At 33.5% G+C, this 12,609-nt stretch overlaps 1 protein-coding gene, 1 long non-coding RNA gene and 2 pseudogenes across 2 annotated transcripts; 1 reads left to right on the forward strand and 3 right to left on the reverse strand.

Annotated features, from left to right (window-relative positions):
* LOC107621891 lies at nt 3,884-5,530 on the reverse strand (annotated as a pseudogene).
* Nucleotides 5,559-9,253, reverse strand: LOC107620412 (annotated as a pseudogene).
* LOC110268382 (uncharacterized mitochondrial protein AtMg00820-like) lies at nt 9,365-9,805 on the forward strand. The gene has a single exon (XM_021114503.1). It carries the CDS (start codon nt 9,365-9,367, stop codon nt 9,803-9,805), a length of 441 nt encoding a protein of 146 aa, XP_020970162.1.
* Nucleotides 11,534-12,190, reverse strand: LOC110262412. Its single transcript, XR_002356353.1, has 3 exons — nt 11,896-12,190; nt 11,736-11,803; nt 11,534-11,595 (listed from the first exon to the last, which is right to left on the reverse strand). It is a non-coding gene; the product is annotated as an uncharacterized LOC110262412 (long non-coding RNA).

Genomic DNA, 12,609 nt, shown 5'->3' on the forward strand with positions numbered 1-12,609 from the left:
AGATACCTGAGAGGTGTCAGTGTATTTATAGTGGTGAACCAATAACCACCGTTGAAGTAGTGCCACTTTTTTAGGGTGTTAACCGTCCCTTTATCTCAGGGAGGTTAAGATATGGCTCTTGGAAGTGGTTAGAGAGATTCTAGGGGCAGTTACTCATTCAAACGAATGTTTATCTGCCAGCTAACTCTCGTCCCCGACTTCTTTAGGGTAAGTCGTGGTAAGAACCGACTTTGCAGGAGGAAGGTCGATGCTAGGTGAGGCTCAACCCTTCGGATTGGGCCTTTTATTTGTACCTGGGTCTTATCGTTGGGACAGGGTATGAACAATAATATTTTTATTATAAAAATTATTAAAATTTATTTATCTTGTGTCCTAAGAATACATGTTAAGATTACAAATTGAAAAAAAAAAATTATTGAAAATAAAAAAATTTTAAATTTTCAATACATTTGTTTTATATTTATTAAATGAAAAAATTAAAACCTTCCACTAACGTAAACTTATTATTATATGTCCTAAGGGTTTTTTTTTTTTGAAACAAAGGAAGCTCAACACATTAAAGTGGAGCAAATAAAAGAAAGAAGAAGACACATAACCAGCTACCAACAAATAAACCAACCCCTACTATCCCCAATACTCTCATCCTCCCCCAGGATCACCACCACTCCATTCCGTGTAGCTCATCAACGTCCTTGTGTGTATGACCTCCAGGCTTGCTCTTGCATTCTTGAAGATTCGTGCATTCCGTTCCAACCAGATGTTCCAAATCACTGCAAAGAACACTGACATCCACATCTTCTTCCCCTGTTGTCTATTATGCATTCCATGCCAACTCTCAAACATTTCTTTAACATTCCATGTCCTAAGGGTATATGTTATATTTAAACCCTTAAACTATTAAATTATTCTTTCATGTTTATGGTTGGAAGGGATCTGTTGGGAAAGAACAACAATGTGATTTTGGTTATTGGAGATGGAGCAATGAGTGTAGGGCAAGCTTGAGGCCATGAACAACGCAGGGATCTCGTTATGTTATTGCTTATTAATTCATTCATCTTGACTCAAGTTATGCATAATTTCTTATAATTGAACAAAAAAAATATCTGTTGTGTGTGCTAACTTTTCGGTGTACCTCCTTATTATTTATAGCGTTAAATAAATGAAAATCATCAATTAAACAAATGCTCAAAATTATAGTCAAGAATATAATGATCAAGATATATCTAGTCAAGATATATTTCAATAATCCAGAATATAATGATCTTATTTTCGTTGTTCAAAATATTAGAATTGGCTATATCAATTTATAACTGTTTTTACTAAAGCTCACCTAGAAGAGAAAAAAAATTCGTATACAATAACCAAAATAAATAAATAAAGTTCACCTCTACAACCTAGCTCAGCTTGGACAATGGAAGAGAAGCAAGAGGCAGAGTCAAACAAAAACTTTATCTTTAGTTTCTGGCCGGTTCAATAGTTCACCATCGGTTTTTTTATCAACGATCTTAGGAGACTAACCGGATCATGATTGCTACTAGTTCATGGTTAGAATCGGTCGGATCGGCTGGTCCAATTCGATTTTTCAGAACTATAGTTATATCAATATATCCCTAATTGTTAAAATCGAAAAATCGAGCTAGTGATCAAATCGATCAGGCTACTAGTTTACTAATTTATTAGTTTAATTGGTGGATCACTAGTTAAACTGTTTAAATTATAATCAATAAATATACATTTTTAAAATATAATTTAATTTATATATGCTATCTATTTAAAAAAAAAAGACAAATGTAATGAAGAACCAGTTGCTAGTTGCCACTATACATGTAAGAAGACGCAAGTTCAAACCTAAATATGAGTTTTTTTTGTTAATTGTTGATTTGCTGTTCTGATTGGTTCGCACCAGTTCTATCTAGTTTTAATCGATTTTCTTTTTCAAACGGTCAGAATACTAAACCAGTCCGATTTAGAACTTAATTCACCAGTTTTTTCAATCAAACTGACAAATCCAATTTGATTTTAATAATTATGGTTATATTTCTGTTTTTATATTTTATTCTTATTCTTGATATCTTATCTTATTCTCATTAAATTACTAGTAAAATGATTAGTTAATAATTATACCTTAAGCATTCTTTCTTCTTTTACTCTACTTATCTGAATGTTATTTACATAAAATAATATCTTTTGAATCATATTTCTCCAAAAAAAGAGTGTAATTTTTGTTACGGATTTTGATATGGTTATTTTTTTAAATATTATATAAATATATATACACTAAAGATTTAAAATTTTTTAAAGTGAGAAGTTAAAAACTTAATTACCCTTAAATTAAGATAATAGAATTCACACGAGTAACACCTAATCAAATTTACAAATTCAACACGAATTAGTGATTAATTATCTATTGTCATTTTACAAATTTTTTTTTTCATAATTTTTTTCCGTATATTAGTACTAGGACAACTATTTGTCGAGGTTTCGTTCCTTCATCATAATACCTTTTGTGGACATTTTATTCCTTAAATTGGATAGTAATTTTCAAAAGTAATTTATTAAAAGTAGTTTTTAAAAAATAACATTTTAAATATTATAATGGAATGAAGATAAATGGATTAACTTGCTCCATATTAAAGACAAACATAAACAAGTGTATGCAAACCAAATCCGTAACATACTCGAGCAATTCGACTTTGAAGAGAGTACAGTTCTTAGAAAATCCATAAACTATTATATATAGGAGGGCTCCATATAAGATTTTTATTGTATATATATTAAGCAACTAAAAACGCAGGCTCTTTACACAAATGCGTGTTTCAACATAGCCCGCTTTTCGCATAAGGGAGTGATTTGAACTTCCCTCTAACAATTCTATGTAATAATGGGGTGAAGATCTTTCATAATGCCTGATATAGTTAAGCACATTATATTAGTCTTTCAAAGATATATGAAACATTGTACCAAGCCACGTAACAATTTGTTACGAAAGAATTGTTGCTGATCGCCTCTAATCCTGCAAACCACGATACAATTGCTATTATTATTCAACTCAAATCTATTTCTTTCGAACTATCGAACTGATTGGTAAGTCATCCATTAGTGTTATTATGTGACTTGGATGTATAATAAAAGAAGACTAAAAAATTGATAATTCATAAAATATGAACTGGGAAAGTGAACATACGTGTTGAGAATGAGACTATCATAAGCCTCCTGAATGGTAATCCCTTCTTTCCGCCGCCAGTAGGACAAATCCTATTTGCTTTGATGTGTGGACATCTTCAAACTACCTAGCTTGTCCTGCAACAATGGATTTGTAAATAGAGCTGAGATCCGATCCGCACTAAAATAATTGGATCGGATCGGCTCAAATATTCGCAGTTTTTAAGTTTGGATCCGATATTGAATATCGGATATATCCACAAAATATAAAAATATTTTTAAAAGCTTGTTTTTATTAAAAAGTATCAATAAAATTTATTTTTTCTATTCTTTTAAATATGTTTACTCTTAAAATAATATTAAACATACTTTTCTTAAATAATAAATTAAAATAATACAACATATATGATAATGATTAGTTGAAATAAAATATAAAAAGAATAATTACTTATTTATTTCTTTATTTTTGCAGATACAGGAATATGCGGATCGGATATGTGGATACCTACACAAAATCCGCAATCTGATCATATTAATGTGCGGATCGGATCCGATCCGATAACCTTGTGGATAGGATCTATATCCGCAATTTTCGGATCGGATTCGAATAAACACCGGATATATGCGGATTGGATCCGATCCATGAACACCCATATTTGTAAAAGTCATATAAAGCAAATGCATAATCTAAGTCTAATATATAATGGTTTTTAAATACACTTAACATTAAATTATCAAGTGAGTGATTACAAGAAATCAATAGATGGAGTGCACTTCTTCAGTGATTCGGCAAAGAAGATTTAGTCTAATTATTACAAGTTGAGATAAAAGTAAAATAATTTTGGATTTAACCGTGCCAATTCCACATTTAAATATCAAGAAATTTGATTCCATACAGTGTATTGGGAGATCTATATTTGCTATATGAACATCAAACTTCCAATCTCAATGAATGCATCTGATAATATAGAGAATCGTCAAAACGTAGGCGATCGTATACTATAAGCTTCATGTAAATAGCTTCTGAAGGCTATAGGCAGATACGAAACCCATTTCTTCTATGCTTTTGACCTAGAGATGCACAAGTTTACAGTGAGGTTTCCTTTTGCAGACATTAATATTTTGATGAACGAGGAAAATTATTTACTAGAAAACATTTATATTCACTTTCAAAGCCGATAAAGAACATGTATCTATGTTTGTCATGTTTGCGATTATGGATTATTGAGATGATCAACATCTCAATACTTTTCATGTATGAAGAGATAACACCCAAAAATGAAAAAGGTACAGTACCAGGAAAATTAAGGTAAATTTCATGAGGAATATCCTTGAAAATATCACCAGGAACATCCTTGAATTGAACTCGTAGCTCTGTTTTTCTAGAATTTAAGGCCTTCCCTGCTTTTAGTATGAAAGGAACACCTGATGCCGAAAAAAAAAAATCATGAAATGCATGACAAGATAATTATGTTTATTTTCCCTAGGGAAGAAAATGCTAAAGATTTTATCATACCTTCCCATCTTTCGTTGTGTATGCGCAGAATAACAGCTGCAAACGTTGGAGTGTTCGAATCATCAGGTACGGTTGGGTCATCTCTATAGCCTTAATATTGTCCAAGAACAATCTCATCGTCGCTAATAGGTACTACTAATTCAAGAACCTGCATTTTTTGTGACCAATAGAAAACACTTTAGACTTCGATTGGATACTATGGAATATCTCAAAATCTAGATAAATATTGAAGTGCAACTATGAAAATATCTCATTGATTCAATTAAAATTTGCAAGTATGAAAACCCGATTTAAAAGGAGAACAAGGATTTTCTGCTGATATTGATGGCCTCATATCAGAAAAGTCGAATGAAATAGCAGCATAACATGATAATTTCTACATAAATTGAAGGGAAAATGCACAAACCTTCACTCTCTCATCCCGAATGTGCTCGAATTGAGAGAAACAGGCTTTTCCATAGCAACCAAGCGGAGAACCTAAGTGGTAGAAAAGTGATGAGAAAATTCAACATATTCGATATCTTATGAGCTATGATTTAACAAAAGCATCCACTTGACAAGACAAAATAATTATAACAATGTCAAAGTGTATTATTCCATATCATTATGAAAATGAAGAGCTCGCCTGAAGCATATGGTTTTGAATAATGCTTAGGATAATTTATTAAACTATTCTTCCACCTTAGTCCATGACAATAATAAAAAGTCTCACGGCCCACAAACTCAGCCCAATAGAATACATAAATTTAGTTACAATTTTAGTCTTTATAATCTTATCTTATCTTTATGTTACATTCTTATCTTATCTTTACTTTTATCTTCATATTTATATATATATATATTTACCTTCATAATTCAATCCTAGACATGCACAAGTTGTTTACAGTGAGGTTTCGTTTTGCAGACATCCATATTTTGATGAATGAGAAAAAGTATTTACTAGAAAACATTTATATTCACTTTCAAAGCCGATAAAGAACATGTATCTATGTTTGTCATGTTTGCGATTATGGATTATTGAGATGATCAACATCTCAATACTTTTCATGTATGAAGAGATAACACCCAAAAATGAAAAAGGTACAGTACCAGGAAAATTAAGGTAAATTTCATGAGGAATATCCTTGAAAATATCACCAGGAACATCCTTGAATTGAACTCGTAGCTCTGTTTTTCTAGAATTTAAGGCCTTCCCTGCTTTTAGTATGAAAGGAACACCTGATGCCGAAAAAAAAAAATCATGAAATGCATGACAAGATAATTATGTTTATTTTCCCTAGGGAAGAAAATGCTAAAGATTTTATCATACCTTCCCATCTTTCGTTGTGTATGCGCAGAATAACAGCTGCAAACGTTGGAGTGTTCGAATCATCAGGTACGGTTGGGTCATCTCTATAGCCTTAATATTGTCCAAGAACAATCTCATCGTCGCTAATAGGTACTACTAATTCAAGAACCTGCATTTTTTGTGACCAATAGAAAACACTTTAGACTTCGATTGGATACTATGGAATATCTCAAAATCTAGATAAATATTGAAGTGCAACTATGAAAATATCTCATTGATTCAATTAAAATTTGCAAGTATGAAAACCCGATTTAAAAGGAGAACAAGGATTTTCTGCTGATATTGATGGCCTCATATCAGAAAAGTCGAATGAAATAGCAGCATAACATGATAATTTCTACATAAATTGAAGGGAAAATGCACAAACCTTCACTCTCTCATCCCGAATGTGCTCGAATTGAGAGAAACAGGCTTTTCCATAGCAACCAAGCGGAGAACCTAAGTGGTAGAAAAGTGATGAGAAAATTCAACATATTCGATATCTTATGAGCTATGATTTAACAAAAGCATCCACTTGACAAGACAAAATAATTATAACAATGTCAAAGTGTATTATTCCATATCATTATGAAAATGAAGAGCTCGCCTGAAGCATATGGTTTTGAATAATGCTTAGGATAATTTATTAAACTATTCTTCCACCTTAGTCCATGACAATAATAAAAAGTCTCACGGCCCACAAACTCAGCCCAATAGAATACATAAATTTAGTTACAATTTTAGTCTTTATAATCTTATCTTATCTTTATGTTACATTCTTATCTTATCTTTACTTTTATCTTCATATATATATATATATATATTTACCTTCATAATTCAATCAATTAACAATCAATCAAGAAATACAAAGTATAACATTTTCATTTTTTTTATTCTTTCATAGTTTTATCATGGTATCAGAGCTCATCCATAGATAAACCAACCAATTTAGATCCTAAAATCCCTTTAACCTCCCCTCCCACTATGAATAATCAACCTTCCAATTTAGCTCAAAGCTATCTTCTTCGAATTGCCGAGCTGCCTCCCTACTCTATCCTAGGTCAAGGAGAAAGGGCACATGATGAATCCATATTTTATGATATATTTTGGTTTGATTTGAGTGGATTTCATCACATAAACCCACATTTATTCATCTAATAAATAGCATACTTTTGAGATTTCTTCCTAAATTATGCTTAAAAGTGAAAACATACTTTTTTGCACTTAATTTTAATAAATTCTATTCACTTTAATCCCATTTGGTGCCTTAATGTATTTGTTAAGTGATTTTAGATTTCCAAGGCAAGCATGGGTTGGATAAGTGAGGAGAAGATCATGCAAAAGGGAAGAAACCATGAAGAGATGGGATTTGGAAAGCTGCCAGTCCTGACCTCTCGATACTAAATTGATCATAACTTGAGCTACAGAGGTCAAAATGAGGCGGTTTTAGCGGCATTGGAAAGCTAACGTCCGGGACTTCGAAATGATATATAATTTGCTATAGTGGACATAAGTTGAAGTGTGCGTACGCAACACACCAACAACTTCATCAAAAGCCTCTTTTGGACTTCTCGTCAGCCCAAAATTTTTCTTTCATGGCACTTTCTTCCAATAAAGATACTTGACGTGCGGAAAATTGTTGATTAAGAGTTTATAATGAACTAACATTGCGAGTATAGTTCTTAACCAATGAAAATTCCGCGTATCAATTTAAAAGAGTTTGTCACAAATTTAAGAATAAAATACTGGGAGTAGAAATCCCAGGTCGTCTCCCAACGAGTTACTAAGAGAGTGTTAATTATTGGTCAGGATGTTGCTCAGAGATTTTAGAGTTGGAGAGTGGGAAAGTAAATGATTATAAATTCAATAAGATAAAAAGCCTTGACCAGGAGAAGATTAATCGGAAGTTCTATCCCTGTCGGATTTTCCCAAGATTAATTAGTAATAGGTTATTGTTTCTACTTAGTTAACCTTTACCGAATAAAGGAAAGTCAAGTAGTTGAGCCAACTTCTATTGTCCTAACCCTCTCCCTTGGGAAGGATTAGCGTTAGTGACTAGAGAGACAGCCAACAACTCCCAATTACGAATTAACTCTTGAGTTTTCCAACTCAAGGGTCTCCTATTAATCAACTCCAAGGTCAAGTTGGAAGTCTACTCCATTGACATGGATGCCATTTCCACATACACATACAAGGGGTAAAAGGAAGACATAGTAATCAAATTAATTGGAGGAAAGCAAGCAAATAATGAAACTAAATGGAAAATTGTTCTTTGCATTAATAAATCCCAAAATCAGAAATATCCAAATGTGACTCTGAATAAGATAAATGGAAATTAAAAGAGTAAGGAAATAGGAAACAAACTATAATGATAAAGACTCTAACGGAGGTAGTAACTCTCTTCAATATCCAATCCAAAATGTAGAACTAGAAGGGGTATGACTATGAAGAACCCTGGAGGAAGTAGTGTTTCTCACAGATTCAAAAACTAAAAACTAAAAACTGAGAATGTGTGAATGTGTCTTGAGTCTCTGCTGTTCCCTGGCTCTAGTCTGTGTTTCTGAGCCGAAAACTGGGTCCAAACTCAGCTCAAAATCGCCCCCAGCAGTTTCTGCAGTCGCAGAGTATTACGCACGTCACGCGTACGCGCTAGGCACGCGTACGCGTCGATGGTCTTCTTCGCGTGTCACGCGCATGCGTCAAGTACACGTGCACTTCGCTGTTGAGTGCGCCAAGTTGCGCATCTGCGTCAGGTACGCGTGTGCGCCGACCCTCACTGGTCAGCTCCTTAGTTTCTTGTGTTCCTTCCATTTTTGCGAGCTTCCTTTCCATCCTCAAAGCCATTCCTGCCTTATAAATCCTTAAAACACTTAACACACAGATCACGGCATCGAATGGTAAAAAGGGGAATTAAAATTTGACAATTTAAGGTTTAGGAAGCAAGTTTTCAACCATAGAACAAAATTGGGAAGGATTTGTAAAACCATACCTTCTCAAAAACAAGATTCCGTTAGTCTTCCAGTTGGACCCTCACCCATACCCATTGATCCACTTCCATCCAATTTTTTCTTTTCTCCAACAACCCATTTTTCTTCCTTACTACGTGTCCTAACCAACTTGAATTCATGACCCCGGAATCTATTTCAAGTCATACAACCTCCTCTCTTTCTGCAATAGACACTAACCCACCATCTCCTCTTCATCCCACGTCACCTTCCTCGCCACCTGAGCAATCTTATCCTCGTCATTTCGACCGACCTCACCGACCTTCAGCATATCTCTCTGATTACTTGTGTAATTTCTCTCTCACTTCCACAAATCTCTCTCCCTCAAAATGTCGTTATCCTCTATCTTCAGTTATGTATTTTTCTTCTCTTTCATCTTCTCATCATAAGTTTCTTTTATCTCTACATTCCGATGTTGAGCCAAAGCCTTTTAAAGACGTCAATCAACATTCTAATTGGCGTAGTGCTATGAAAGATGAGCTGGATGCTCTTGAGTTGAATAAAACTTGGCGTCTTGTTGATTGCGCTACAAGCATTAAGCCAGTTGGATATAAATGGGTCTATCGCATAAAAAACAAGCCTGATGGTTCAATTGATCGATATAAAACACGCCTTGTGGCTAAAGGGTTCACTCAGATTGAAGGTGTTGATTTCTTGGAAACTTTCTCCCCTGTTGTCAAGCCTGCCACCATCAGATTAATTTTAGCATTGGCCTCTATGAAGTATTGGCCCATACATCAGTTGGATGTCAATAATGCTTTCTTACATGAGGATCTTTTTAGGATGTTTACATGACTCTGCCACCCAAGTTTACATCTCCTCAACCGAATCAATACTGCAAGCTGCTGGAGTCACTATATGGTTTACGACAATCTAGTTGTATGTGGTATGACATACTTTCTCATCTTTTGCTATCTCATGGATATCAGCAGACCTTATCTGATTATAGTCTATTTGTTAAATTCAATGGAACTCAAATTTCTATCCTTCTAGTCTATGTTGACAACATTGTTCTCACTAGTAATTCTATTTCTGGAATTGCTGCCATTAAGTTTATTTTGCACCAACACTTTCGAATTAAAGACTTGGGTCCATTAAAATATTTTTTGGGTATTTAGGTCACTCAATCAGCGAAGGGAATTCGCTTATCTCAGAGAAAATATTGTCTTGATCTTTTGGAGGATTCTGGTTTATTAGGTGCTAAAATTGCCTCTGTTCCAATGGATAGTACCACAAGACTATATCAAGACAAAATTCTCTGCTATCTGACCCTTTTATATATTGCTGTTTGGTTGGGCGTCTTATCTATCTCACTACTACTCGATCAGACATCATGTATGTCACTCAATAATTAAGTCAATTTATGGCATCTCCTACTGAATCTCATTTTCAAGCTGCCAAGCATGTGTTATGATATCTGAAAACTATCCCCGGCAAAGGACTTTTCTTTCTAAGAGAATAAAAAATTCAGCTTCTCGACTTCAGTGATTCTGATTGAGCCGGATGTCCTAACACTTGACAATCTTTAACAGGCTATTGTTTCTTCTTAGGCAGCTCTTTAGTCTCTTGGAAGACCAAGACACAAACTACCGTTGCCCGCGCATCCACTGAAGCAGAATATCGTGCACTTGCCAACACAACTTGTGAACTTCAATGGATACTGAATGTGTTACAATTTTTACGCATCTCTCCTATCCGCCCACCAATTTGATATTGTGATAATCAGAGTGCTCTTCATATTACTACTAATCTAATTTTTCATGAACGGACCAAATATTTAGAGGTTGATTATCACTTGGTTCGATAAAAAGCTCAAGTTGGAGCGATGAAACTTCTCCTCATACCCTCTTCTAGACAGCTAGCTGACATCTTCACCAAACCTTTATCTTTTCAACTCTTCCATCTTAATCTCAATAAACTTGGTGTTCTTGACATCTTTCATCCTCCAACTTGCGAAGGTGTATTAAATCATTCTTCCACTTTAGCCCATGACAACAATAAAGAAGTCTCACGGCCCACAAATTCATCCCAACATAATACATAAATTCAATTACAATTTTAACCTTTATCATCTTATCTTATCTTTATGTTACCTTCTTACCTTATGTTTACTTTTATCTTTCGTAGGCAATGACTCTCTCTCTCTCTCTCTCTCTCTTTTTACCTTCATAATTCAATCAATTAACAATCAATCAAAAAATATAAAGTACAATATTTTTCATCATTTCTTTTCTTATTCCTTCATAATTTTATCATAATTCTGCCAAATTAAAAGTTGTATACTAATGATTTATACCTCCACACGCGTAATAAGAGAAATTCTATACAAAACGAATAATAGATATTTAATATTAATGCATGTAAAAAAAATGAAAAATCAAGTTCAACTTTCAATATCATCAGTGAAAGTAAAATTGCTATACAGAAATTCTTTTCATTAGTATCCCTTTTATTATCTATTCGCATCACTTGTCATTTGAAAGCATCATTGAATAATTTGACTAAATCAAAATTCTACACATACCCCCATATTGGTCAAAATATCCACCATGGACTTTAGTTCTAAAATCCTCTTTGAAAATTATCTGCAATGAAATCAGCAGCAAAATGTTCATTTGGTGTGCACATAAAAAAAAATGTTGACAAGATTAACCCTTAAAAGTTACAACCTTGGGTGAAACCATTAAGCCAATTTCGTAACTTTGACTTAAAAAAAGAATCTCACATGTACATTGTCGATGTTGCACGGTTCCAAAGAGACAAAAACAATTGATTTGTGAAATGAAGTACCAACTGCCGATATGAATAAAATGAAAAGGGTTTAGACAGAGCTCATGGAGCAAACAATAAGTATTAAGTACATCACCATAGATTGTAACTCTTACATTTATTCATGCTACAAGTCTTGATCATCTTGCAAATAGATGGATATACCGAAGGAGGAAGTTCAAGATAGAAAAGCCGCCGAAACGAACCCTCTCCGCTGTCTTTTGAATATTCATGCTCTGAAATCTTTGTCCAACAAGCGAAAACCTTTCTCAGAATCGTAAGAGCCACTTATGTATTTGATCTAAATGAAAGAGAAAAAATGAGACAGAATGAACATTTTAGGATGATAAGAAGTGTTTTTTAGTGAGACTAAAATGAAATTTATATACAAGTACAACAACGCAAACAAGGGAAATGCTAACCAGATTCAGAAAAGAATCTTTGGCAGGAACAAGATACCTGCACGAGTCATGTTTGTTATGCTTACAAAACTTCATATCATTGAAAAAAATAATTCTAAAGATATAAATGATAAATAAATCTCCAAACAATAAAATTAATTAAATATTAGATATGTATATTCAAAAGGAGTTAAGAATTGAACTTTGCAAATATAAATGAAAAACTAAAATCTTTTCATGTTTAAAACTTAGAAACTTCTACATCAAATTATTTTTTTTAAGAATAAAACTTTACATCCAAGTAAAATCCTTATCCAAGTCTATCCAAGTTATTGTAACAACTTTTCAAATCACGCACTCTTTTTCCGTTTCTTTCTCCTTCTCCTTCTCCTCCTTCTCCTCCTCGTATTTCTTCTTCTTCTTCTTCCA

The sequence above is a fragment of the Arachis ipaensis genome, chromosome B10 (assembly GCF_000816755.2).
Source record: "Arachis ipaensis cultivar K30076 chromosome B10, Araip1.1, whole genome shotgun sequence".
NCBI lineage: Eukaryota > Viridiplantae > Streptophyta > Magnoliopsida > Fabales > Fabaceae > Arachis > Arachis ipaensis.

Excerpts from the sequence above, each read along its gene's own strand:
- LOC110268382 (XM_021114503.1), top strand. The coding sequence starts at position 9,365 with ATGTATTTTTCTTCTCTTTCATCTTCTCATCATAAGTTTCTTTTATCT.